Below are 26,057 nucleotides of genomic sequence, written 5' to 3'. Positions count from 1 at the left end.
ACACTTCCCTGTGTGCACTCTAAACACCGAGCATTTCTACAACATTACGTCCACTGATTCAGCGTATCACAATGCCCTTCCTGCCCAAGTTGCGACATCCATACTGAAGATGCTGAACACTTACCACAAAATTGACTGCGTTCACCTCACACAGATATACACACAACATGATCACATTCTTTGACCTATGATCTTGCCTAGTGAATATGGCTGTTTTCCTGAATGCCATGGGAACCACATAGAAGGGGTTCCTAGGTTGGGAAGGTAAGATAATGTAAAGTTCCTAAGGCAAAAATTTGCCAAAAAGCCAGGGCTAGCAGATAATATAAGATTCCTGAGAGAAGAATTTGCCAAGAAACCAAGGCTAGCATGTAGCAGAGAATTTATTTTATTGGTGAATTACGATAACCTGTATCTTGAACCTCATCAGCATCACCGTCAAGAATGCTTGAAGACGTAGAGATGGAACAAGTCATAGAAACAGTCATTCCTGGTGCTGCTGTTCCTTCGGAATCAAAGGAAGATAGTGAGGACCAGGCACTGTCCCCTAGTCATGACATCAACAAGGCCAGTGACTACAGTCTTGACATGGTAAGAATTGAATTGCAGTATTCATCTGCATATTAATATTTGATTACATTGGTATTCCAGTTGTTTTTGTTGTTTATGTAAGAAACAAAAGTTTTCTGTATTTGTATTAAAAATGTGTACAGTATGTCATCTGTATTTGAAAAGCAGATTTTAATTTTGTTTGATAATTCGCTTTTTTTTTTTTTTTGGGCCGCTGTCTCCCGCATTTGCGAGGTAGCGCAAGGAAACAGACGAAAGAAATGGCCCAACCCACCCCCATACACATGTACACACACACACGTCCACACACGCAAATATACATACCTACACAGCTTTCCATGGTTTACCCCAGACGCTTCACATGCCCTGATTCAATCCACTGACAGCACGTCAACCCCGGTATACCACATCGATCCAATTTACTCTATTCCTTGCCCTCCTTTCACCCTCCTGCATGTTCAGGCCCCGATCACACAAAATCTTTTTCACTCCATCTTTCCACCTCCAATTTGGTCTCCCACTTCTCCTCGTTCCCTCCACCTCCGACACATATATCCTCTTGGTCAATCTTTCCTCACTCATTCTCTCCATGTGCCCAAACCATTTCAAAACACCCTCTTCTGCTCTCTCAACCACGCTCTTTTTATTTCCACACATCTCTCTTACCCTTACGTTACTCGATCAAACCACCTCACACCACACATTGTCCTCAAACATCTCATTTCCAGCACATCCATCCTCCTGCGCACAACTCTATCCATAGCCCACGCCTCGCAACCATGCAACATTGTTGGAACCACTATTCCTTCAAACATACCCATTTTTGCTTTCCAAGATAATGTTCTCGACTTCCACACATTCTTCAAGCCTCCCAGGATTTTCGCCCCCTCCCCCACCCTATGATCCACTTCCGCTTCCATGGTTCCATCCGCTGCCAGATCCACTCCCAGATATCTAAAACACTTTACTTCCTCCAGTTTTTCTCCATTCAAACTCACCTCCCAATTGACTTGACCCTCAACCCTACTGTACCTAATAACCTTGCTCTTATTCACATTTACTCTTAACTTTCTTCTTTCACACACTTTACCAAACTCAGTCACCAGCTTCTGCAGTTTCTCACATGAATCAGCCACCAGCGCTGTATCATCAGCGAACAACAACTGACTCACTTCCCAAGCTCTCTCATCCACAACAGACTTCATACTTGCCCCTCTTTCCAAAACTCTTGCATTCACCTCCCTAACAACCCCATCCATAAACAAATTAAACAACCATGGAGACATCACACACCCCTGCCGCAAACCTACATTCACTGAGAACCAATCACTTTCCTCTCTTCCTACACGTACACATGCCTTACATCCTCGATAAAAACTTTTCACTGCTTCTAACAACTTGCCTCCCACACCATATATTCTTAATACCTTCCACAGAGCATCTCTATCAACTCTATCATATGCCTTCTCCAGATCCATAAATGCTACATACAAATCCATGTGCTTTTCTAAGTATTTCTCACATCCATTCTTCAAAGCAAACACCTGATCCACACATCCTCTACCACTTCTGAAACCACACTGCTCTTCCCCAATCTGATGCTCTGTACATGCCTTCACCCTCTCAATCAATACCCTCCCATATAATTTGCCAGGAATACTCAACAAACTTATACCTCTGGAATTTGAGCACTCACTCTTATCCCCTTTGCCTTTATACAATGGCACTATGCACACATTCTGCCAATCCTCAGGCACCTCACCATGAGTCATACATACATTAAATAACCTTACCAACCAGTCAACAATACAGTCACCCCCTTTTTTTATAAATTCCACTGCAATACCATCCAAACCTGCTGCCTTGCCGGCTTTCATCTTCCGCAAAGCTTTTACTACCTCTTCTCTGTTTACCAACTCATTTTCCCTAACCCTCGCACTTTGCACACCACCTCAACCAAAACACCCTATATCTGCCACTCTATCAACAAACACATTCAACAAACCTTCAAAATACTCACTCCATCTCCTTCTCACATCACCACTACATGTTATCACCTCCCCATTTGCGCCCTTCACTGAAGTTCCCATTTGCTCCCTTGTCTTACGCACTTTATTTACCTCCTTCCAGAACATCTTTTTATTCTCCCTAAAATTTAATGATACTCTCTCACCCTAACTCTCATTTGCCCTTTTTTTCACCTCTTGCACCTTTCTCTTGACCTCCTGTCTCTTTCTTTTATACGTCTCCCACTCAATTTAATTTTTTCCCTGCAAAAATTGTCCAAATGCCTCTCTCTTCTCTTTCACTAATACTCTTACTTCTTCATCCCACCACTCACTACCCTTTCTATTATTATATGTTACATTAAAGCCTTGATATATGTCAAACACTGTTTGGGACACAAAGGCATCTCAGCAGAGTATTGAGAGATGTAAAGTTTTGTTGATAAATAGACAACATACCAACAGCTTTATGAAATGTAGGTTTTGATGTACCTTCTTGCAGTCATTCAGCTCTGATTCACATTTCCAAGAAAACTTAAATGACATTATGATGAAATACTTCCTTCAATTTTTATGGAAATACCTGCGTATTTCATGCATTCTCTTGGACTGTAAAGAAAGTGTAACTTTTGCATGGCTATTAGCACACTTAATTCTCACAGAAAGTGAAATATGTAAAATGGTGTTACTATATTTCCTTAATTATAAGGTGAGCATTTTTTCCCAGAGAAAATATTACAAAAGTGGGAATGCTACTTAAAATGGAATGCAGTGTAATTAGAATTCTTCAAATAATGGCCCCTTCCCACACCACTTCAACACAGTCATCTCTGCCACCACTACCACCATCACCCCTATCCCTAACATTACCAACCACCACCTTTATCTCATATTGTTACCATCATTTCCACCTCATATCATTACCAGCACCACCAGCACTACCACTACTTTCACTACATATCATTGCCATCCACCACCACCACTACCATTATCAACCACCAACATCACTACCACCACCTTCACCTCTTACCATTACCAACCACCTTGAAGCACTACCACCATCTCCACCTCATATCATTACCAACCACCACCACCACCACCACTGCTGCCACTGCTGCTACCGCATACAAAAGTAACAAAATACACATTTAAGTTGATTGAGGGCCCAGGAGGGTGTTCATATATTTGACATGTCTTTTGATAAGGAAAAGGGAACAATGAATGTCTTGTTTGACAGGTCTGTAGTATGATATATGGGAGATAGGTCATTTCTTTATTTCAAAAGACTGTTTTCTGCCTATACTCTACTCTGTACTACATGCAGTATAATGTTATTTAATAATGGGCTACATTATGTTACCAAATTCGCAGATGATGCTAAGCTGGGAAATAAATTTACAACTGAACTTGAATGCCTGCAGTTTTAGACTGATTTAGACAAACTGATGGACAGGCCTCGTAGGTGGCAAATGCATTTTGATATAGATAAATACAAAGTTTTACATATTGAGTGAAATAAAAAGGTCAACTTTGTGAATTCTGTTGAACTGCAGAAGGTAAATGAGAAAAAAGACTTACTTATGATAATCTCTGGTGACCTAAGACCAAGTAAGCAGTGCTTTGAAGGAGTAAAATGAGTGAACAAGGTTCTTGGATTCTTAGGTAGGACTTTCAAATTAAGTGTAGGGAAATCATCCCAACACTTTACAGTGCATGGGTGCATACTCCACTTTAGTACTTTATTCAGTTAAGGCCATCCCAATTTGAAAAAATGTAGACAGAATAGAGAGTACACTGTCAAGCTATCAAGATGATTCCTGAGCTGAGAAACAAATCCCATGAGAGTTTACTAAATTACTTAAATCCACTTATAGCTTAGAAAAGTTTTACCAAGGATGTAAGGCATGTGTACGAGTAGGAAGAGAGTGATTGGTTTCCAGAGATTGTTAGTTTGTGGCAGGGGTGTGTGATGTCCCCATGGATGTTTGTTTTGTTTATGGATGGGGTGGTTAGGAAGGTAAATGCAAGAGTTTTGGAGAGAGGGGCAACTATGAAGTCCGTTGGGGATGAGAGAGCTTGGGAAGTGAGTCAGTTGTTTGCTGATGATACAGCTCTAGTGGCAGATTCGAGTGAGAAACCGCAGAAGTTGGTGACTTGAGTTGAGAAAAGTGTGTGAAAGGAGAAAGTTGAGTATAAATGTGAATAAGAGCAAGGTTATTAGGTTCAGTAGGATGGAGGGACAAGTTTATTGGGATTTAAGTTTGAATGGAAAAAAATTGGAGGAGGTGAAGTGTTTTAGATATCTGGGAGTGGGCTTAGCAGTGGATGGAACCATGGAAGCAGAAGTGAGTCACAGGGTGGAGGAGGGGGCAAAGGTTTTGGGGTTGATGAAGAATGTGTTGAAGGAGAGAACATTATCTCAGAGAGCAAAAATAGGTGTTTTAAGGAACAGTAGTTCCAACAATGTTGTATGCTTGCAAAGTATGGGCTGTAGATAGGGTTGTACAGAGGAGGGTGGATGTGTTGGAAATGAAATGTTTGAGGACAATATGTGGTTTGATTAAGTAATGAAAGGGTTAGAGAGATGTGTGGAAATAAAGAGTGTGGTTGAGAGAGCTGAAGAGGGTATGTTGAAAAGGTTTGGACATATGGAGAGAATGAGTGAGGAAATATTGACAAAGAGGATATATGTGTCAGAGGTGGAGGGAACAAGGAAAAGTGGGAGACCAAATTGGAGTTGGAAGAATGGAGTGAAAAAGATTTTGAGCAATCAGGGCCTGAACATACAGGAGGGTGAGAGGCGTGCAAGGAATAGAGTGTATTGGAACAGTGTGGTATACTGGGGTTGACGTGCTATCAGTGGACTGGACCAGGCCATGTGACACATCTAGGGTAAACCATGGAAAGGTCTGTGGGGCCTGGATGTGGATAGGTAGCTGTGGTTTCAGTGCATTACACATGACAGCTAGAGACTGTGAACGAATGTGGCCTTTTTTTTCCTGTTTTTCTGGCACTACCCCGCTGAACCTGGGGGGGAATGATGTTGCTTCCTGTGGGTTGGGGTATCAACAGGAATGGATGAAGGCAAGCATGAGTATGAGTATGTACATGTGTATAGGTGTTTATGTATATATAAGTGTATATGAGTGGATGGGCCATTCTTCGTCTGTTTCCTGGCGCTACCTCACTGACTCAGGAAACAGCAGTTAAGTATAATAGATGAAATAACCTTAGAAAGGAGATGGAAAGATGATCCTGTATAGGTATTGGAAATTATCAAAGGCTTTGATAACCTTGATCTAACAAGCTATGTAAGATTAGATTGTTTGATTTCACTCATGGTAATATACAGTCTCATAGGCCAACATTTTATGTTCAATGAGGCTAAGTACTTTTTCTTCAAAAGGTTTGTTGATATTTGAGATGATTTACCAAGTAGATTGGGACATTTAAGAATAGATATGATAAATATTTCACTTGATGTGTACAACTAAAATTATATGTATGTCCCCCCCTAGTCACTTGAACATTTTGCAAGGTTTTCTCTTTGAAGTGTCTGTATGCCTTTCAACTTTAACCATATTAATTTGTGAGTTTCTTAAATCTGCTGCTATCACAAGCATCCTCAAAGGGATCCAGTGGTTTATTGCTGCTTGAATTCCTGTGTATATTAGTATATTTAGAAATACTGTACACAGATACTGTATAACATGTACAGTAATTCTGTGTGCACCATCCCAAACAAAGTCCACATTTCTAAAGCGTGCAGGAAGTGCCCTCAGATCAGACCTCTGTGGTAGTGAATTAGAGATAAATGTGGTCTCAATCAGCAGATGTGAGTACAGCAACCTGACTGGCCTCCAAGCAAATGTTACTTGTAATTCTTAAAATAATGGGGGTAATTAATGTAGCCACATTATTGAAAATCAGATTTTAAATCATGAATAATCAGGACATTAGTATGAATTAGAAATTATATAGTGCTGGAGATAGGGGAGAAAGAATACTTCCCACGCATTCCTCATGTGTTGTAGAAGGCAACTAAAGGGGACGGGAGTGGGGGGGGCTAGAAACCCTCCCCTCCTTGTATTTTAACTTTCTGAAAGGGGAAACAGAAGAAGGAGTCACACAGGGAGTGCTCATCCTCCTCAAAGGCTCATATTGGGGTGTCTAAATGTGTGTGGATGTAACCAAGATGAGAAAAAAGGAGAGATAGGGAGTATGTTTGAGGAAAGGAACCTGCATGTTTTGGCTCTGAGTGAAACGAAGGTAGAGGGTAAAGGGGAAGCGTAGTTTGGGAATGTTTGGGAGTAAAGTCAGAGGCTGGTGAGAGGACAAGAGCAAGGGAAGGAGTAGCACTACTCATGAAACAGGAGTGGTGGGAGTATGTGATAGAGGGTAAGAAAGTAAACTCTAGATTGATATGGGTAAAACTGAAAGTGGATGGAGAGAGATGGGTGATTATTGGTGCATATGCACCTGGGCATGAGAAGAAAGATCATGAGAGGCAAGTGTTTTTGGAGCAGCTGAGTGAGTGTGTTAGTAGTTTTGATGCACGAGACCGGGTTATAGTGATGGGTGATTTGAATGCAAACGTGAGTAATGTGGCAGTTGAGGGAATGATTGGTGTACATGGAGTGTTCAGTGTTGTAAATAGAAATGGTGAAGAGCTTGTAGATTTATGTGCTGAAAAAGGACTGGTGATTGGGAATACCTGGTTTGAAAAGAGAGATATACATAAGTATACGTATGTAAGTAGGGGAGATGGCCAAAGGGCGTTATTGGATTATGTGTTAAATGATAGGCGCGCGAAAGAGAGACTTCTGGATATTAATGTGCTGGGAGGTGCAACTGAAGGGATGTCTGATCACTATCTTGTGGAGGTGAAGGTGAAGATTTGTAGAGGTTTTCAGAAAAGAAGAGAGAATGTTAGGGTGAAGAGAGTGATGAGAGTAAGTGAGCTTGGGAAGGAGACTTGTGTGAGGAAGTACCAGGAGAGACTGAGTGCAAAATGGGAAAAGGTGAGAACAAAGGAGGTAAGGGGAGTGGGGGAGGAATGGGATGTATTTAGGGAAGCAGTGATGGCTTGCGCAAAAGATGCTTGTGACATGAGAAGCATGGGAGGCTGGCAGATTAGAAAGGGTAGTGAGTGGTGGATGATGAAGTAAAATTATTAGTGAAAGAGAAGAGAGAGGCTTTTGGACGATTTTTGCAGGGAAATAATGCAAGTGACTTGGAGATGTTTAAAAGAAAGAGACAGGAGGTCAAGAGAACGGTGCAAGAGGTGAAAAAGAGGGCAAATGAGAGTTGGGGTGAGAGAGTATCATCAAATTTTAGTGAGAATAAAAAAGATGTTTTGGAAGGAGGTAAATAAAGTGTGTAAGGCAAGGGAACAAATGGGAACATCAGTGAAGGGGGTTAATGTGGAGGTGATAGCAAGTAGTGGTGATGTGAGAAGGAGATGGAGTGAGTATTTTGAAGGTTTGTTGAATGTGTTTGATGATAGAGTGGCAGACATAGGGTGTTTTGGTCGAGGTGGTATGCAAAGTGAGAGGGTGAGGGAAAATGATTTGCTAAACAGAGAAGAGGTAGTAAAAGCTTCGTGGAAGATGAAAGCCGGCAAGGCAGTGGGTTTGGATGGTATTGCAGTGGAATTTATTAAAAAAGGGGGTGACTGTATTGTTGACTGGTTGGTAAGGTTATTTAATGTATTTATGACTCATGGTGAGGTGCCTGAAGATTGGCGGAATGCTTGCATAGTGCCATTGTACAAAGGCAAAGGGGATAAAAGTGAGTGCTCAAATTGCAGAGGAATAAGTTTGTTGAGTATTCCTGGTAAATTATATAGGAGAGTATTGATTGAGAGGGTGAAGGCATGTACAGAGCATCAGATTGGGGAAGAGCAGTGTGGTTTTAGAAGTGGTAGAGGATGTGTGGATCAGGTGTTTGCTTTGAAGAATGTATGTGAGAAATACTTCGAAAAGCAAATGGATTTGTATGTAGCATTTATGGATCTGGAGAAGGCATATGATAGAATTAACAGAGATGCTCTGTGGAAGGTATTAAGAATATATGGTGTGGGAGGCAAGTTGTTAGAAGCAGTGAAAAGTTTTATCGAGGATGTAAAGCATGTGTACGTGTAGGAAGAGAGGAAAGTGATTGGTTCTCAGTGAATGTAGGTTTGTGGCAGGAGTGTGTGATGTCTCCATGGTTGTTTAATTTGTTTTTATGGATGGGGTTGTTAGGGCGGTGAATGCAAGAGTTTTGGAGAGAGGGGCAAGTATGCAGTCTGTTGTGGATGAGAGAGCTTGGGAAGTGAATCAGTTGTTGTTCACTGATGGTACAGCGTTGGTGGCTGATTCGTGTGAGAAACTGCAGAAGCTGGTGACTGAGTTTGAGCGGATGGAACCATGGAAGTGGAAGTGAATCATATGGTGGGGGAGGGGGCTAAAGTTCTGGGAGCGTTGAAAAATGTGAGGAAGTCAAGAACGTTATCTTGGAAAGCAAAAATGAGTATGTTTGAAGGAATAGCGGTTCCAACAATGTTATATGGTTGCAAGGTGTTGGCTATAGATAGAGTTGTGCGGGGAAGGGTGGATGTGTTGGAAATGAGATGTTTAAGGACAATATGTGGTGTGAGGTGGTTTGATCGAGTAAGTAATGAAAGAGTAAGAGAGAAGTGTGGTAATAAAAGGAGTGTTGTTGAGAGAGCAGAAGAGGGTGTTTTGAAATGGTTTGGTCTCATGGAGAGAATGAATGAGGAAAGATTGACAAAGAGGATTTATGTGTCAGAGGTGGAGGGAACGAGGAGAAGTGGGAGACCAAACTGGAGGTGGAAGGATGGAATCAGAAAGATTTTAAGTGATCGAGGCCTGAACATGCTGGAGGGTGAAAGGCGTGCAAGGAATAGAGTGAATTGGAATGATGTGGTATACCGGGGTTGACGTACTGTCTGAACCAGGGCATGTGAAGCGTCTGGGGTAAATCATGGAAAGTTTTGTGGAGCCTGGATGTGGAAAGGGAGCTGTGGTTTCGTTGCATTATACATGACAGCTAGAGGCTGAGTGTGAATGAGTGTGGCCTTTGTTGTCTTTTCCTAGTGCCACCTCGCGCACATGCAGGGGAACGGGGTTGTCGTTCATGTGTGGCGGGGTGGCGACAGGAATGAATAAGGGCAGACAGTATGAATTATGTACATGTGTATATATGTATATGTCTCTGTGTGTATATATATATATATATATATATATATATATATTTATATGTTGAGATGGATAGATATGTATATGTGTGTGTGTGGATGTGTATGTATATACATGTGTATGTGGGTGGGTTGGGCCATTTTTTCGTCTGTTTCCTTGCGCTACCTCACTAACACTGGAGACAGCGACAAAGTATAATAGATGCAAATAAATAATGCTTTTCAGTTTGCACTTAAGTCAATGAATGTGAAAGTCAAATTTATTCACTAGATACATCATGCTACTTGCTACTTATTATCTCAACATTTCTGGTTGTACTTATAGTTTTTGATGGCTGTAGTTGATTTTCTATTATGTTTGCTCTCAACTTTCATAAAAAAAAAAGATGAGAATGATTGATATTTGTTATATCAATAGGGGAAGAGCATGAAGGAGGAGCATTTTGAATGTGAATGTAATTTTGATGTGTGGTTTCAAAGAGGTGTCTTAATTTTGGGAAGTGGCTTGAGATAAAGGTCTGAGCTTTTCTAAATGGTACATGTCCAATACCCACCCTGCAGCTTAGAATGGGGAATGGAGCATAAAGAATGATGCAGTGAAAAAGAGACCAGGGAACATTGAAATGGAATCAAGGTAGAGACAGAAAAATTAGGAATATTTATGGTCCAGTAGATGCAAGGTTTAAAAAGTACTGAGTATACAGGGTAATTGCTTGTTTGGAAAAAAAGGGGATTTTAGATATACCTAGAAACATGGAGATTGATGAGGAAACACTGATGAATTCGGTAAGAAAGTGAGTGGCACCAAAATTTGGTAGATTAGTGAAGCTGGTGGCTGATAGATGTAAATTGCCAACGATATTTGGACTGGAAGAAGACTAAATTCCAAATAAAGAGGAAAAGTTAAAGAAGGAAGGAATGCTGATCAAAAGACTTCCAGTGGCTACAGACATGGCAAGTGCAGTTTTTGATATAAAGGAGATGAGGAGATTTAGTGGATATAATCAGGGTAGAGGTTGTGTGAGGGTAGAAAACATTATCTTGGACAGTGAGGATGGGTGGTTTGAAGGAATAGTGGTTCCAACAATGTCATATGATTGCAAGGCATGGGCTATGAATAGGGTTGTGCGGAGGAGGGTGTATATTTTGGTGGTGGGGGTTTGAGGACAATGTGTGGTGTGAGGTGGTTTGGTTGAGTAAGTGATGAGGGGGTGAGAGAGATGTGTGGAAATTAGAAAAGTGTGATTGAGAGGGCAGAAGGGGGTGTGTTGAAATGGTTTGGACATTTGGAGAGAATGAGAGAGGAAAGGTTGATAAAGAGGATATATGTGTCAGAGGAGAAGCAGGAGACCAAATTGGAGGTGAAGGGATGGAGTGAAAATGATTTTGAGCAATCGGTACCTGTACATACAGGAGGGTGAGAGGCGTGCAGGGAATAAAGTGAATTGGAACGATGTGGTATACCGGGGTCGATGTGCTGTCAGTGGACTGAACCAGGGCATAAGATACATCTGAAGTAAACCTTGGAAAGGTCTGTTGGGCCTGGATGTGGATAGGGGGCTGGGATTTGGTGCGTTACACATGACAGCTAGAGACTGAGTGTGAACGAATATGGCCTTTTTTGTCTGTTTTCCTCGCACTTCCCCACTGAAGTGGGGGCAGCGGTGCTGTTTCCTATGGGGTGGGGTGGTGCTGGGTATGAATGGAGACAAGCAAGTATGAATATGTACATGTGTGTATATGTCTATGTATGTGTATGTATATGTGTATATGTATGTGTATGTATATATACATGTAAGGGCATTTATATATGTGTGTGTATATGAGTGGATGGCTCATTCTTTGTTTGTTTCCTGGCACCACCTCGCTGATGCCGGAAACGGCAATCAAGTATAATAGATTGATGAAATATATTTTATACTTGATCGCTCTTTCCCGCATCAGCAAGGTAGCACTAGGAAACAGACTATGAATATCCATCCTCTTTTAGAGTGAATTGGAACGATTTGGTATATCGGGGTTGACGTGCTGTCAGTGGATTAAATCAGGGCATGTGAAGCATCTGGGGTAAACCATAGAAACCAAGGGAGCTGTGGTTTCGGTGCATCACACATGACAGCTAGAGACTGAGTGTGAACGAATGTGGCCTTTGTTTTCTTTTTGTAGCTCTACCTCTCACGCGCATGAAGGGGGGGGTGCCGTTTCATGTGTGGTGGGATGATGACAGGAATGGATGAAGGTGACTAAAGGGGACTGGAGTGGGGGGCCAGAAACCCTCCCCTCTTTGTATTTTAACTTTCTAAAAGGGGAAACAGAAGAAGAGTCATGCGGGGAGTGTTCATCCTCCTCGAAGGTTCAGATTGGGGTGTCTACACGTGTGTGGATGTAACCAAGATGAGGAAAAAAGGAGAGATAGGTAGTATGTTTGAGGAAAAGAACCTGGATGTTTTGACTCTGAATGAAATGAAGCTCAAGGGTAAACGTGGAGAGTGGTTTGGGAATGTCTTGGGAGTAAAGTCAGGGGTTGGTGAGAGGACAAAAGCAAAGGAAGGAGTAGCACTACTCCTGAAGCAGGAGTTGTGAGAATATGTGATAGAGTGTAAGAATGTAAACTCCAGATTGATATGGGTAAAACTGAAAGTGGATGGAGAGAGATGGGTGAATATTGGTGCCTATGCACCTGGTCATGAGAAGAAAGATCATGCGAGGCAAGTGTTTTGGGAGCAGCTGAGTGTGTTAGCAGCTTTGATGCATGAGACTGGGTTATAGTGGCGGGTGATTTGAATGCAAAGGTGAGTGATGTGGCAGTTGAGGGTGTAATTGGCGTACATGGGATGTTCAGTGTTGTCAATAGAAATGGTGAAGAGCTTGTAGATTTGTGTGCTGAAAATGGTCTGGTGATTGGGAATACCTGGTTTAAAAAGAGAGATATACATAAGTATACATATGTAAGTAGGAGAGATGGCCAGAGAGCAGTATTGGATTACGTGTTAATTGATAGGCGTGTGAAAGAGAGACTTTTGGATATTGATGTGCTGAGAGGGGCAACTGGAGGGACGTCTGATCATTATCTTGTAGAGGTTTTCAGAAAAGGAGAGAGAATGTTGGGGTGAAGAGAGTGGTGAAAGTAAGTGAGCTTGGAAAGGAGACTTGTGTGAGGAAGTACCAGGAGAGATTGAGTGCAGAATGGAAAAAAGTGAGAGCAGATGATTCAGAGGAGTAGGGGAGGAATGGGATGTATTTAGGGAAGCAGTGATGGCTTGCGCAAAAGATGCTTGTGGCATGCGAAAGGTGGGAGGTGGGCAGATTAGAAAGGGCAGTGAGTGGTAGGATGAAGTATGATTGTTAGTGAAAGAAATGATTTTTGCAGGGAAGTAGTGCAAATGACTGGGAGATGTATAAAAGAAAGAGGCAGGAGGTCAAGAGAAAGGTGCAAGAGGATAAAAAAGAGGGCAAATGAGAGTTGTGATGAGAGAGTATCATTAAATTTTAGGAAGAATGAAAAGATGTTCTGGAAGGAGGTAAATAAGATGCATAAGACAAGAGGACAAATGGGAACATACTTGAAGGGGGCTAAGGTGATAACAAGTAGTGGTGAAGTGAGAAGGAGATGGAGTGAATATTCTGAAGGTTTGTTGAATGTGTTTCATGATAGAGTGGCAGATGTAGGGTGTTTTGGTCGAGGTGGTGTGCGAAGTGAGAGGGTCAGGGAGAATGGTTTGGTAAACAGAGAAGAGGCAGTGAAAGCTTTGTGGAAGATGAAAGCCAGCAAGGCGGTGGGTTTGGAGGGTATTGCAGTGGAATTTATTAAAAAAAGGGGGTGACTGTGTTGTTTACTGGTTGGTGAGGATATTCAATATATGGTTTGGTAAACAGAGAGGAGGTAGTGAAAGCTTTGTGGAAGATGAAAGCCAGCAAGGCGGTGGGTTTGGATGATATTGCAGTGGAATTTATTAAAAAAGGGGGTGACTGTGTTGTTGACTGGTTGGTGAGGATATTCAATGTATGTATGGTTCATGGTGAAATATCTGAGGATTGGTGGAATGCATGCATAGTGCCATTTTATAAGGCAAAGGGGATGAAGGTGAGTGTTCACATTACAGAGGTATAAGTTTGTTGAGTGTTCCTGGGAAATTATGTGGGAGGGTATTGATTGAGAAGGTAAAGGCATGTACAGAGCATCAGATTGGGGAAGAGCAGTGTGGTTTCAGAAGTGGTAGAGGATGTGTGGATCAGGTGTTTGCTTTGAAGAATGTATGTGAGAAATACTTAGAAAAAAAGATGGATTTGTATGTGGCATATATGGATCTGGAGAAAGCATATGATAGAGTTGATAGAGATGCTTTGTGGAAGGTATTAAGAGTATATGGTGTGGGAGGTAAGTTGCTAGAAGCAATGAAAAGTTTTGATTAATGATGTAAGGCATTTGTACGAGTAGGAAGAGAGGAAAGTGATTGGTTCCCAGTGAATGTCTGTTTGCACAGAGATGTGTGATGTCTCCATGGCTGTTTAATTTGATTATGGATGGGGTTGTGAGGGAAGTGAATGCAAGAGTTTTAGAGAGAGGGGCAAGTATGCAGTCTGTTGTTATATATTATACTTAGTTGCTGTCTCCCGCATTAGTGAGGTAGGGCAAGGAAACAGACAAAAAAATGGCCCAACCCACCCACACACACATGCATGTACATAAACCCCCACACGCGCACATATACGTACCTATACATTTCAACGTATACATCTATATACATACACAGGCATATGCATGTACACATCCACACTTGCTGCTTTCATCCATTCCCGTTGCAACCCTGTCATTCATGAAATGATGTAAGGCATGTGTATGAGTAGGAAGAGAGGAAAGTGATTGGTTCCTAGTGAATGTCGGTTTGCATAGGGGTTTGTGATGTCTCCATGGCTGTTTAATTTGATAATGGATGGGGTTGTTAGGGATGTGAATGCAAGAGTTTTGGAGAGAGGGGCAAGTATGCAGTCTGTTGTTATGTTTGATACTTAGTTGCTGTCTCCCGCGTTAGTGAGGTAGGGCAAGGAAACAGACAAAAAAATGGCCCAACCCACCCACACACACATGCATATACTTAAACGCCCACACACACACATATACGTACCTATATATTTCAATGTATACATTCATATACATACACAGGCATATGCATGTACACATCCACTCTTCCTGCTTTCATCCATTCCCGTTGCAACCCTGTCACACACACACACACACACACACACACACACACACACACACACACACACACACACACCTCCCATGCGCATGCACTTCAGGCAGTGCTAGGAAAAGACAACAAAGGCCACATTCATTCACACTCAGTGCCTGACTTTCATGTGTAATGTTCCGAGACCACAACTCCCCTTCTGCATCCAGGCCCCACAAAACTTTCCATGGTTTATTCCATACGCTTCACATGCCCTGGTTTAATCCATTGACAGCACGTCCACCACAGTATACTGCATAGTTTCAATTCACTCTACTCCTTGCACATCTTTCACCCTCCTGCATGTTCAGTCCCCGATAGCTCAAAATCTTTTTTACTCCATCCTTCCACTTCCAATTTGATGTCCTACTTCTCCTCGTTCCCTCACTTATTCTCTCCATGTTGCCAAATCATTTTAGTACACCTGCTCTCTCAACCAAACTTTTTATTACCACACATCTCTTTTACCCTTTCATTACTCACTCGATCAAAGCACCTCACACCACATATTGCCCTCAAACATTTCATTTCCAACACATCCACCCTCCTCTGCACAACCCTATCTATAGCGCATGCCTCGCAACCATACCGTAGTGTATATATATATTATTATCATTATTATTATTATTATTATTATTATTATTTTTTTTTTTTTTTTTTTTTTTTTTTTTTTTTTGTCGCTGTCTCCCGCGTTTGCGAGGTAGCGCAAGGAAACAGACGAAAGAAATGGCCCAACCCACCCCCATACACATGTACACACACACACGTCCACACACGCAAATATACATACCTACACAGCTTTCCATGGTTTACCCCAGACGCTTCACATGCCCTGATTCAATCCACTGACAGCACGTCAACCCCGGTATACCACATCGATCCAATTCACTCTATTCCTTGCCCTCCTTTCACCCTCCTGCATGTTCAGGCCCCGATCACACAAAATCTTTTTCACTCCATCTTTCCACCTCCAATTTGGTCTCCCACTTCTCCTTGTTCCCTCCACCTCCGACACATCAATCCTCTTGGTCAATCTTTCCTCACTCATTCTCTCCATGTGCCCAAACCATTTCAAAACACCCTCTTCTGCTCTCTCAACCACGCTCTTTTTATTTCCACACATCTCTCTTACCCTTACGTTACTTACTCGATCAAACTACCTCACACCACACATTGTCCTCAAACATCTCATTTCCAGCACATCCATCCTCCTGCGCACAACTCTATCCATAGCCCACGCCTCGCAACCATACAACATTGTTGGAACCACTATTCCTTCAAACATACCCATTTTTGCTTTCCGAGATAATGTTCTTGACTTCCACACATTCTTCAAGGCCCCAGAATTTTCGCCCCCTCCCCCACCCTATGATCCACTTCCGCTTCCATGGTTCCATCCGCTGCCAGATCCACTCCCAGATATCTAAAACACTTCACTTCCTCCAGTTTTTCTCCATTCAAACTCACCTCCCAATTGACTTGACCCTCAACCCTACTGTACCTAATAACCTTGCTCTTATTCACATTTACTCTTAACTTTCTTCTTCCACACACTTTACCAAACTCAGTCACCAGCTTCTGCAGTTTCTCACATGAATCAGCCACCAGCGCTGTATCATTATTATTATTATTATTATTATTATTATTATTATTATTATACTTTGTCACGGTCTCCCGTGTTAGCGAGGTAGTGCAAGGAAACAGACGAAAGAATGGCCCAACCCACCCACATACCCATGTATATACATACATGATAACACACGCACATATACATACCTATACATCTCAATGTATACATATATATACACACACAGACATATACATATATATACACATGCACATAATTCATACTGTCTGCCCTTATTCATTCCTGTCGCCACCCCGCCACACGTGAAATAACAACCCCCTCCCCCCGCATGTGCATGAGGTAGCGCCAGGAAAAGACATCCACACACATTTAGACACCCCAATCTGAGCCTTCGTGGAGGATGAGCACTCCCTGCGTGACCTCTCCTTCTGTTTCCCCTTATAGAAAGTTAAAATACAAGGAGGGGAGGGTGTCTAGCCCCCCCGCTCCCATACCCTTTATTCGCCTTCTAAGACTCGTGAGGAATGCATGGGAAGTATTCTTGCTCGGTAGTATGTTTGAGGAAAGGAACCTGGATGTTCTGGCTCTGAGTGAAATGAAGCTCAAGGGTAAAGGGGAAGAGTGGTTTGGGAATGTCTTGGGAGTAAAGTCAGGGGTTGGTGAGATGACAAGAGCAAGGGAAGGAGTAGCACTACTTCTGAAACAGGAGTGGTGGGAGTATGTGAAAGTGTGTAAGAAAGTAAACTCTAGATTGATATGGGTAAAACTGAAAGTGGATAGAGAGAGATGGGTGATTATTGGTGCATATGCACCTGGGCATGAGAAGAAAGATCATGAGAGGCAAATGTTTTGGGAGCAGCTGAGTGAGTGTTAGTAGTTTTGATGCACAAGACTGGGTTATAGTGATGGGTGATTTGAATGCAAAGGTGAGTAATGTGGCAGTTGAGGGAATAACTGGTGTACATTTGGTGTTCTGTGTTGTAAGTGGAGATGATGAAGAGCTTGTCGATTTGTGCGCTGAAAAAGGACTGGTGATTGGGAATACCTGCTTTAAAAAGAGAGATATACATAAGTATACATATGTAAGTAGGAGAGATGGCCAGAGAGTGTTATTGGATTACGTGTTAATTGATAGGTGTGCGAAAGAGAGACTTTTGGATGTCATTGTGCTGAGAGGTGCAACTGGAGGGATGTCTGTGGTTTTGGTGCATTATGCATGACAGCTAGAAACTGAGTGTGAAGAATGTGGCTTTTGTTGTCTTTTCCTAGTGCTACTTCATGCACATGTGGGGGGGAGGGGGTTGTCATTTCATGTGTGGTGGGGCGGCAGCAGGAATGAATAAGGGCAGACAGTATGAATTATGTACATGTGTATATATGTATATGTCTGTGCGTGTTAATATATGTATACGTTGAGATGTATAGGTATGTGTATGTCCGTGTGTGAATGTGTATGTGGGTGGGTTGGGCCATTCTTTCGTCTGCTTCCTTGCGCTACCTTGCTAACGCGGGAGATCGACAAAGTATAATAATAAAAAAAAATATATATTTTATCCCAGGGGATGGGGAGAAAGAAAACTGCCCACATATTCCCTGTGTGTCATAGAAGGCAACTAAAAGGGCAAGGAGCGGGGGTTGGAAATCCTCCATTTCCATTTATAATTTACCAAAAGAAGGAATGGTGATGTGGGCCATGTGAGGATATTCCCTCAAAGGGTCACTCCTCTATTCTTAATGCTACCTCCCTAACGTGGGATAAGGCGAATATGTATAAGAAAAATATGTATATGTATACATGCACACATAAACACACATACACATACATATACAGATATATACATATCAAAATATACATATATACATACATACACTTACACAGACATATACGTATATACTTTTCTTTCTTTCATACTATTCGCCATTTCCCGCATTAGCGAGGTAGCGTTAAGAACAGAGGACTGGGCCTTTGAGGTAATATCTTCACCTGGCCCCCTTCTCCGTTTTTTCTTTTGGAAGATTAAAAAAAGAAAAAAAGAAACGAGAGGGGAGGATTTTCAGCCCCCTGCTCCCTGCCCATTTAGTTGCCTACGACACGCAGGGAATACATGGAAGGTATTCTTTCTCCCTTATCCTCAGGGATATATGTATGTACATATTCATACTTGCTTGCCTTTACTAGCACAACCCCGCCTCACATGAAACAGGATTGCCACCACCAGGTAGCACCAGGAAAACAGCCAAAAAGGCCACATTCGTTCACATTCAGTCTCAATCTCTCATTTGTGATGCACTGAAACCACAGCTCCCAATTGAGGCACCCATTTTATTGATGAACTCAAAGGGGTGGATGAACCGCTGGGTTATCTGTGTGGTGACTGCCGCAACCAGGATTCGAACCTATGCACTTGACCCTGGGCAGCCCATGAATGTTTCACAGTCAGGAATGCTAACATCTACACCATATGACACCTCATGAATTTATGTTTGTCGTCTGCATTGACCTTGTTTTCACTCTATCTGTTCCATTCATCCACAACTCGTATGTTATGAAAATATTTCTTTGCATCGTTTTTTTACAACTTTTTAATCAAGTTCATGTTATATCACCTTGTTGCTGTATCCCTACATCTCTCAAAGAAGTTTCCACTGTCCACCTTGTCAGTCTTTCTTCAATACTTAAAGGTTATTTTCCAGTCACCCCTCAGCCTTTCTTCCCTGTAGCTTAGCTATCTTAATTTTGGTACTATCTTTGTTGCCCTCCTCTGGACCTTCTCAGTCAGCTCTTTTGCTTCTATAGCTGCAGTAACCAAACCTGAGGAGCATACTTAAGTTCTGGCATTATATGAGATATGAAAAGCTTGCAAAATGTTTCCTTTTCCAAATGAAAGCATTTGTGATTTTAGCCAGCAGACAGTTTATCTTCTTGATTATACTCCTTTTACGTATTTTCTTATTACGGGACTCTGGTGAAAGGTAAGGGATGATCTCCACTCCCAGGTCCTTCTCAAACACAAAATCTTGAAACTTGTATCTCGCTAGGTAACAATTATAGTTAGGTTATCTTTAACTTTATTCCATCTTCATTACTTTACATATGTTCGTTTAGAATTTCATCACCACATTTCAGACCCAGTTTGGAGTCTGTTTAAGGTCTTTTGTAAGCCTTTTAGGTCTCTTGTAAGCTGAAGCAGTCCTTTGCATCAGTGTGCAAACATATTCTAGTAGGATTTCATACCTGTAGGCGAGTCATTGAAATAGATTAAGAAGAGCAGTGGTCCCAGAACAGAACCCCTTGACACCTTAGTGGGCACCTCAACACATTTGGAAAAGGTTCTTTTGACATGTGGTCTGTGTTCCCTTCTGCTGAGATACTCTTATATCCTTTGTAGGAGTTTCCCTCCTATTCTTGCATGGCAATAGAGTTCCTAATCAGCTTGTCACATTTCATGTAATTTATAGACCAATTGACTTGGTAATGGTACTCTTACATCTGTAAAATATGAAACTATTTCAGGCTTCTTTTGCTATTTTCAGAAATAGATGCTTCATACTGACACTCACTTTGATGCATAAGTCTTGATTTCTTTATGAAAATATACATAGGTTATCATGTTTTCCCTCCATTTTGGCTTTGTTTTGGAAAAAGACCATCTGTTACTCATTGGCACATACAGTGTCCACAAACAGCCTCGTCTCCCGATGTGTAAGCATTTGTTGCTCTTAGGGTGAAATCATTGTACATCTGGTCACTGAGACTAGTGTTTCTAATGGTGTGAGCACCTGCTGCTCACTTCAGTATACTTCAGATTATCTTCAGGGGACTGCATTCTATATTTTTACTCTTCTAGGCTGCCACTTCATTTTGGGAATTTTGCTTTTGAGCTTTGCATTTCTCCCACCTTTGCTTCATAAACATGGACCTAGAATACTTTAGGATCCTTGCCAGTTCCATGCCCAGACATTTGCTGATGGTGATCAGTGTCAAAGAAGAGATGACAAAGTAATCACATGTAAGTTTGACATCTTTGAAAATGTATGGTGAAGTGAACTTTTTTTTTTACTGCATTTTTCTTCAACTGCTCCGAAAATTTTACTGAAACTTTTTATATGTCATTTTCAATGATGATATCTTAACTTTCCCTGCCAAGAACAATGTGAAGATCATTAAAATTTGCAAATGTAAAAATCTGATATTTTTTTCATGATTTTTCTGTTGACCAACATTGTATGCAGTGTTCAAAGTTACCTCATAATTACTTTTGTTGTTGATCCCTTGTAACACCTTTTCTCCAACTTCAACATTATTAATGAGATCCTCGTTTGTTGCTAGAACTGAATATAATATGTTCTCATTACAGATAGGTTTGTCAACTAATTGGATAGGGCACTGTTATGCAGATTTTTGTTGTAGAGTCCATGCTGAGGGCTACTGGAAAGGATTTCATCCCACTTAAATATCATTATGTTAAAATCTCCCATCATGATTGAATGAATACAAATTTTTGCTCATTGATCATAAAGTCATGTGTGTATCTATGATGTTAGTGCATGGAGCATATAAACTAGAACTACTGTTATTTTGTAAAAACAGCTTTTCTTTAATGATTTTTCTTAAGAAGCTTATCTTTAATAGTTTTTGTAAGAAACTTTTATGTAATGCATAGCAATATAATAGAAGGTACAAGGAGGAGAGGTAGACAGTAGAGAATATGGATAGATATGGCAAGAGAATTGGGTAGGCTTAGGATTATTTCAGATGAAGTTCAATAGAAAATAGATGTCAAAAGAATGACTGGAGATCAGATGAAACAGAAGAATCAATTAGTGTTTGGAGGTGGTATGAATGAGGTCATTATCCTTAGTAGACAAAGCAATTTAGTATTTAAAATAAAAACTAAAAAGCGCTTTTTAACTGTGTAGTACACTTTGTGTTCATACATTGAGCATGGGTTGAGTGCATGAATGATGTTGAAGAGGCTGTATGCACATGATCCACCCTATTAGATTGGCTCTGGAGTATTGATGATAAAGATTTTTTTTATTTGGATATTGTGTGTTAACTATAGCTAAGTAAAACTGTTAGATGTATAGTTAGCAGAAATGTTTTTCTGATCTGGAAGCAGTTAAAGATCTAGGTGGAGAAATTGATGTAATGTAACACTTCTTTCTCTCATGCACCAAAGGAAATGGAAGGAGATAATTTTGCTATTGACCCGGTGAGCAAATTATCTTTTGTTTATGGTTATATCCTTTTTCTTGTGCTCCACAATCATTGATTAAACTTTGTGCATATTTAGATGATGTATTCATATTAATGATATAGAGAATTATTAAGATCTCCTTTAAAGAAAACATATCTCGTTTTGTATCCATAAACCAAGAATGCAGTTTATTGTAAAAAAAAAAATTATACCATATCTGTATTTGAAGTTGTTTCTTTACTGATGGTATCATGAAGCTAGATTTTTTCTTCCATAGTTGTTTGGCATTTCTGATAGAAGTGAAATAATGCCAGAACAGGCAAAGAACAGCCTCATTTGCTCAAATCCACTTACTAGTTGTCGTATAATGCACCAGTTAGGTCTTGCAGACTTTTCCATGTTTTCCCCTGTCTGCTTCATATGACCTGGTTCAGCCCATTGACAAGACATTTCCCTCTGTATGCAACATTGCTCCAGTTCTTTGTATCCTGTGCATGCCTCACACACCTGAATTCTCAGTCCTCAAACTCACAAGGCGTCTGACCTTTCAACTCTTCCTCAGTTTCCCCCCTTTTCTTGTTTTATCCACTTACAACATGTATACACTTTTAGTCATCCTCTCTTCATTCATCATCTCTGTATGTCTAAACCAGTTCAGCACAACCTCTTCAGTTTTCTCATACTTACTTTTCAAACTTCCTCTCTCTTACCCTGTCATTTTTGTATTCAATCAACCCTCTAAATTTTCTCGAATGTTTCATTTCTAACACAATCACCCTCTTTCTTACCTGTTATATAGGGCCTATGCTTCACATTCATATAACACTGTCAGAGCTAACATGATGTTAGATATACCAATTTTCAGCCCCTCACAATCAGTAACCTCCCTTTCCAGACACTCCTCAGTGCAACCAGGATCTGAGTCCCATCACCCACCCTGTGACTCACTTCAGCTTCTATGGTTCCATTTACTGCTATGTCCACTCCCGAGTATCTAACACACTCCACTTCCTCCATGTTCTCTACATTCAGACTCGCACTCAAACCTATCTTTTTCCACAGCTACACATAATCATCTTGCTTTTGTTTACATTTACTCTCAACTTTCTCTTCTCACACACTCTCCTGAACTCAGAAGTCAACTTCTGCAGTTTCTAACTTGAATCTGCCACTAGCTCCATATCATCAGCAAACAATAATCGACTCATATCCCAGGCTTCCTACACCCCCAACAGTGTACAAACCTTCCCCCTCTGTCCATGACCCTTGCATTCTCCTTGCTCACCACTTCACCCATAAACAGAATGAACAACTGTATGATATCACACACATCTCCCACAGACCCATCTTCGCTTGGAAACACTCACTTGCTCCTACACACACCTTTTTCTCTTCAATGCTTATAGCACCTTTCCTTTTACACCATGTATCCTATCAACCTTCCTCCATATTCATAAATGCCTCTTGCAATTTCTTTTGTTTCTCTTAAGTGTTCCTCATGGATTCTTCAAAAGAAATACCTGGTCTGCACAGTCTTTATTCCTCCTGAAGCTGCATTGCTCTTCCCTAGTCTGAAGCTCTGTATGTCACCACCATCTCAGTTACCACTCTGACTTGCAGCTATCCAGGTACACTCTGCAGTTTCTCACTTGCATCTGCTGCTAGCTCCAAATCATCAGCAAACAATAATCGACTCATATCCCAGGCTTCCTACGCCCCCAACAGTGTACAAACCTGCCCCCTCTGTCCATGACCCTTGCATTCTCCTCGCTCACCACTTCACCCATAAACAGAATGAACAACTGTATGACGTCACACACATCTCCCACAGACCCATCTTCACTTGGAAACACTCACTTGCTCCTACACACACCTTTTTCTCTTGACAAAAACCTCTTCATTGCTTATAGCACCTTTCCTTTTACACCATGTATTGGTAACGCCTTCTTCAGAATATCCTATCAGCCTTCTTCCACCATATTCATAAATGCCTCTTGCAATTTCTTTTGTTTCTCTTTAGTTTTCTCATAGATTCTTCAAAAGAAATACCTGGTCTGCACAGTCTTTTATCCCTCCTGAAGCTGCAGTGCTCTTCCCTAGTCTGAAGCTCTGTATGTCACCACCATCTCAATTACCACTCTGACTTGCAACAATCCAGGTGCACTCGACAAACTTTTACCACTGTAATTTGAACATCCACTTTTTTCCCCTTGCGTTAATACATGCATTTTGCAAATCCCTAAGCACCTTACCATAAGCCATACAACATTGAAAATCTACTCTCCAAGTCAGCTGCAATCCCATTCATTGTGGCCACCTTGCCACTCTTCATCTGATGTAAGGCTTTTGCCTCTTTTTTTTTTTTTTCACCAAACCACTTCCCATGGCCTCACATATTTCCCCAGCCCTAATGCCTCACATCGACTATATTATCTAACTCACTCTACAGTTCGTCAAAATATTCGCTTCATTTACTCCACGTATTTATTACTTGTTACCATTTACCCATCTACTTGCCTCACTGATGCTTCCATCTACTTAGTTGTTTTTGTCACTCATCCTCATTCCAAAAAATTTTAGTTTGGCAAGTAATAGAAAGAAAAGTTATTATAATCATAACTTGCTTTTCAGAGCAAGAATTTTAATAGAAAAGAAATTCTTAAAGATGCCATTGATGATTTTAGTGTGAAGTATGCATTCCTATAGTTGATTTGAGGAATTATACATGTACTTTATATCTTGGTTATGAGTCAAGGTGTTTATTGTTATGATAATTAACTTTTTCCCTTGGCATAGATGGCACTCACGAGCAAACTGCTGAACCTAGCAGCAGCATCCGACCTAGACCTGGATGCCAAGCTGGAGCAGTTAGAAGCAGATAACACAGAGTTCTCTGTGGAGGGGATTGAAGGAGACTGGTTTGATGATGATTTCTGGACATCTGCAGACAATCGGAAAAAACAGCAGCAGCTGAAGGCTGAAGAAGAGAGAATTGCTGCAGAGGTTAGATTATATTACTGTATGCTGTGATATAAGTTTATGAAAATGGTTGAAGTACTCAACCATTCATTTTACCATAAATAAAGGCTAGTTTCTTCTGGGTTTTGTGTGTAGAATGTTAATGAATAGAGTAAAATGAATGTAATGTATGATATGAAAAGGGGATCCTATGTAAGCCATCCTTCTTCCTGTTGTCAAAAGGCTATTAAGATAAACTTCGAAGTATATGCTTTGACAGAAAAATGTTGATTGTAGTTGTTCTTTTCAGATTGCCCGGTTAGAGGAGCTACAGCACCTTCAAGAAAAATATCCAGACTTGGTGATTCGGGAAGTTCCCAATAAGCCTCCACCTCCGTATACTCCACCTCCATCATCCTCATCATTGTCGTCATCATCATCATCCTCATCATCCTCACCACCAACTAGGCCTCCTGCCTATGGTAGCCTGCAAAATGACCATGTTACTTCAAAACTGGAGCCTATAAGTCCAGCAGATACAGCTAGGTATCTTTTGGCTGAGTAGTTTGTTTTTGTTTCTTTTCCTTTGCTTCATGTGGATGTGAAATTGATGAAGCTCAGGTATCCAATAACAGTTGGAGGAAGTCTGTTGAGATCTTTTAGTGAAGTTATGTAGAAGTATTTAGTTGGGAGATTGTTAGGCACATATTCAGTAGATGACTTATGGTATGTGGCATAGCATTAGAGTGTGGAATTTGTGGCTTTTGGGTAATCTAAGGTGTTATTTTGGTAATGATTAAGCTTTGCCACTGTCTCCCGCATTTGCGAGGTAGCGCAAGGAAACAGATGAAAGAATTGCCCAACCCTCCCCCATACACATGTATATACATACACGTCCACACACGCAAATATACATACCCATACATCTCAATGTACACATATATATACACACACAGACACATACATATATACACATGCACACAATTCACATTGTCTGCCTTTATTCATTCCCATCGCCACCTCGCCGCACATGGAATAACATCCCCCTCCCCCCTCACGTGTTCGAGGTAGCACTAGGAAAAGACAACAAATGCCCCATTCGTTCACACTCAGTCTCTAGCTGTCATGCAATAATGCCCGAAACCACACCTCCCTTTCCATATCCAGGCCCGATACAACTTTCCATGGTTTACCCCAGACGCTTCACATGCTTCTCATTCTCTCCATGTGCCCAAACCATTTCAAAACACCCTCTTCTGCTCTCTCAACCACGCTCTTTTTATTTCCACACATCTCTCTTAC

General features: G+C 41.1%; 1 protein-coding gene across 2 annotated transcripts in view; it reads left to right on the top strand.

Moving 5' to 3' along the window:
* The window catches only part of LOC139751415 (uncharacterized), a 217,508-nt gene that overhangs the window by 154,958 nt on the left and 36,493 nt on the right, over positions 1 to 26,057 (top strand). For both annotated transcript variants that reach the window (XM_071666807.1, XM_071666806.1), the window contains 3 exons: positions 431 to 591; positions 24,594 to 24,800; positions 25,066 to 25,301. In XM_071666807.1, the coding sequence (XP_071522908.1) occupies positions 431 to 591; positions 24,594 to 24,800; positions 25,066 to 25,301 (604 nt within the window). The remainder of the gene's footprint in view (positions 1 to 430; positions 592 to 24,593; positions 24,801 to 25,065; positions 25,302 to 26,057) is intronic.

Source organism: Panulirus ornatus, chromosome 11 (genome assembly GCF_036320965.1).
Source record: "Panulirus ornatus isolate Po-2019 chromosome 11, ASM3632096v1, whole genome shotgun sequence".
NCBI lineage: Eukaryota > Metazoa > Arthropoda > Malacostraca > Decapoda > Palinuridae > Panulirus > Panulirus ornatus.
This window is presented reverse-complemented; position numbering and strand designations above follow the sequence as displayed.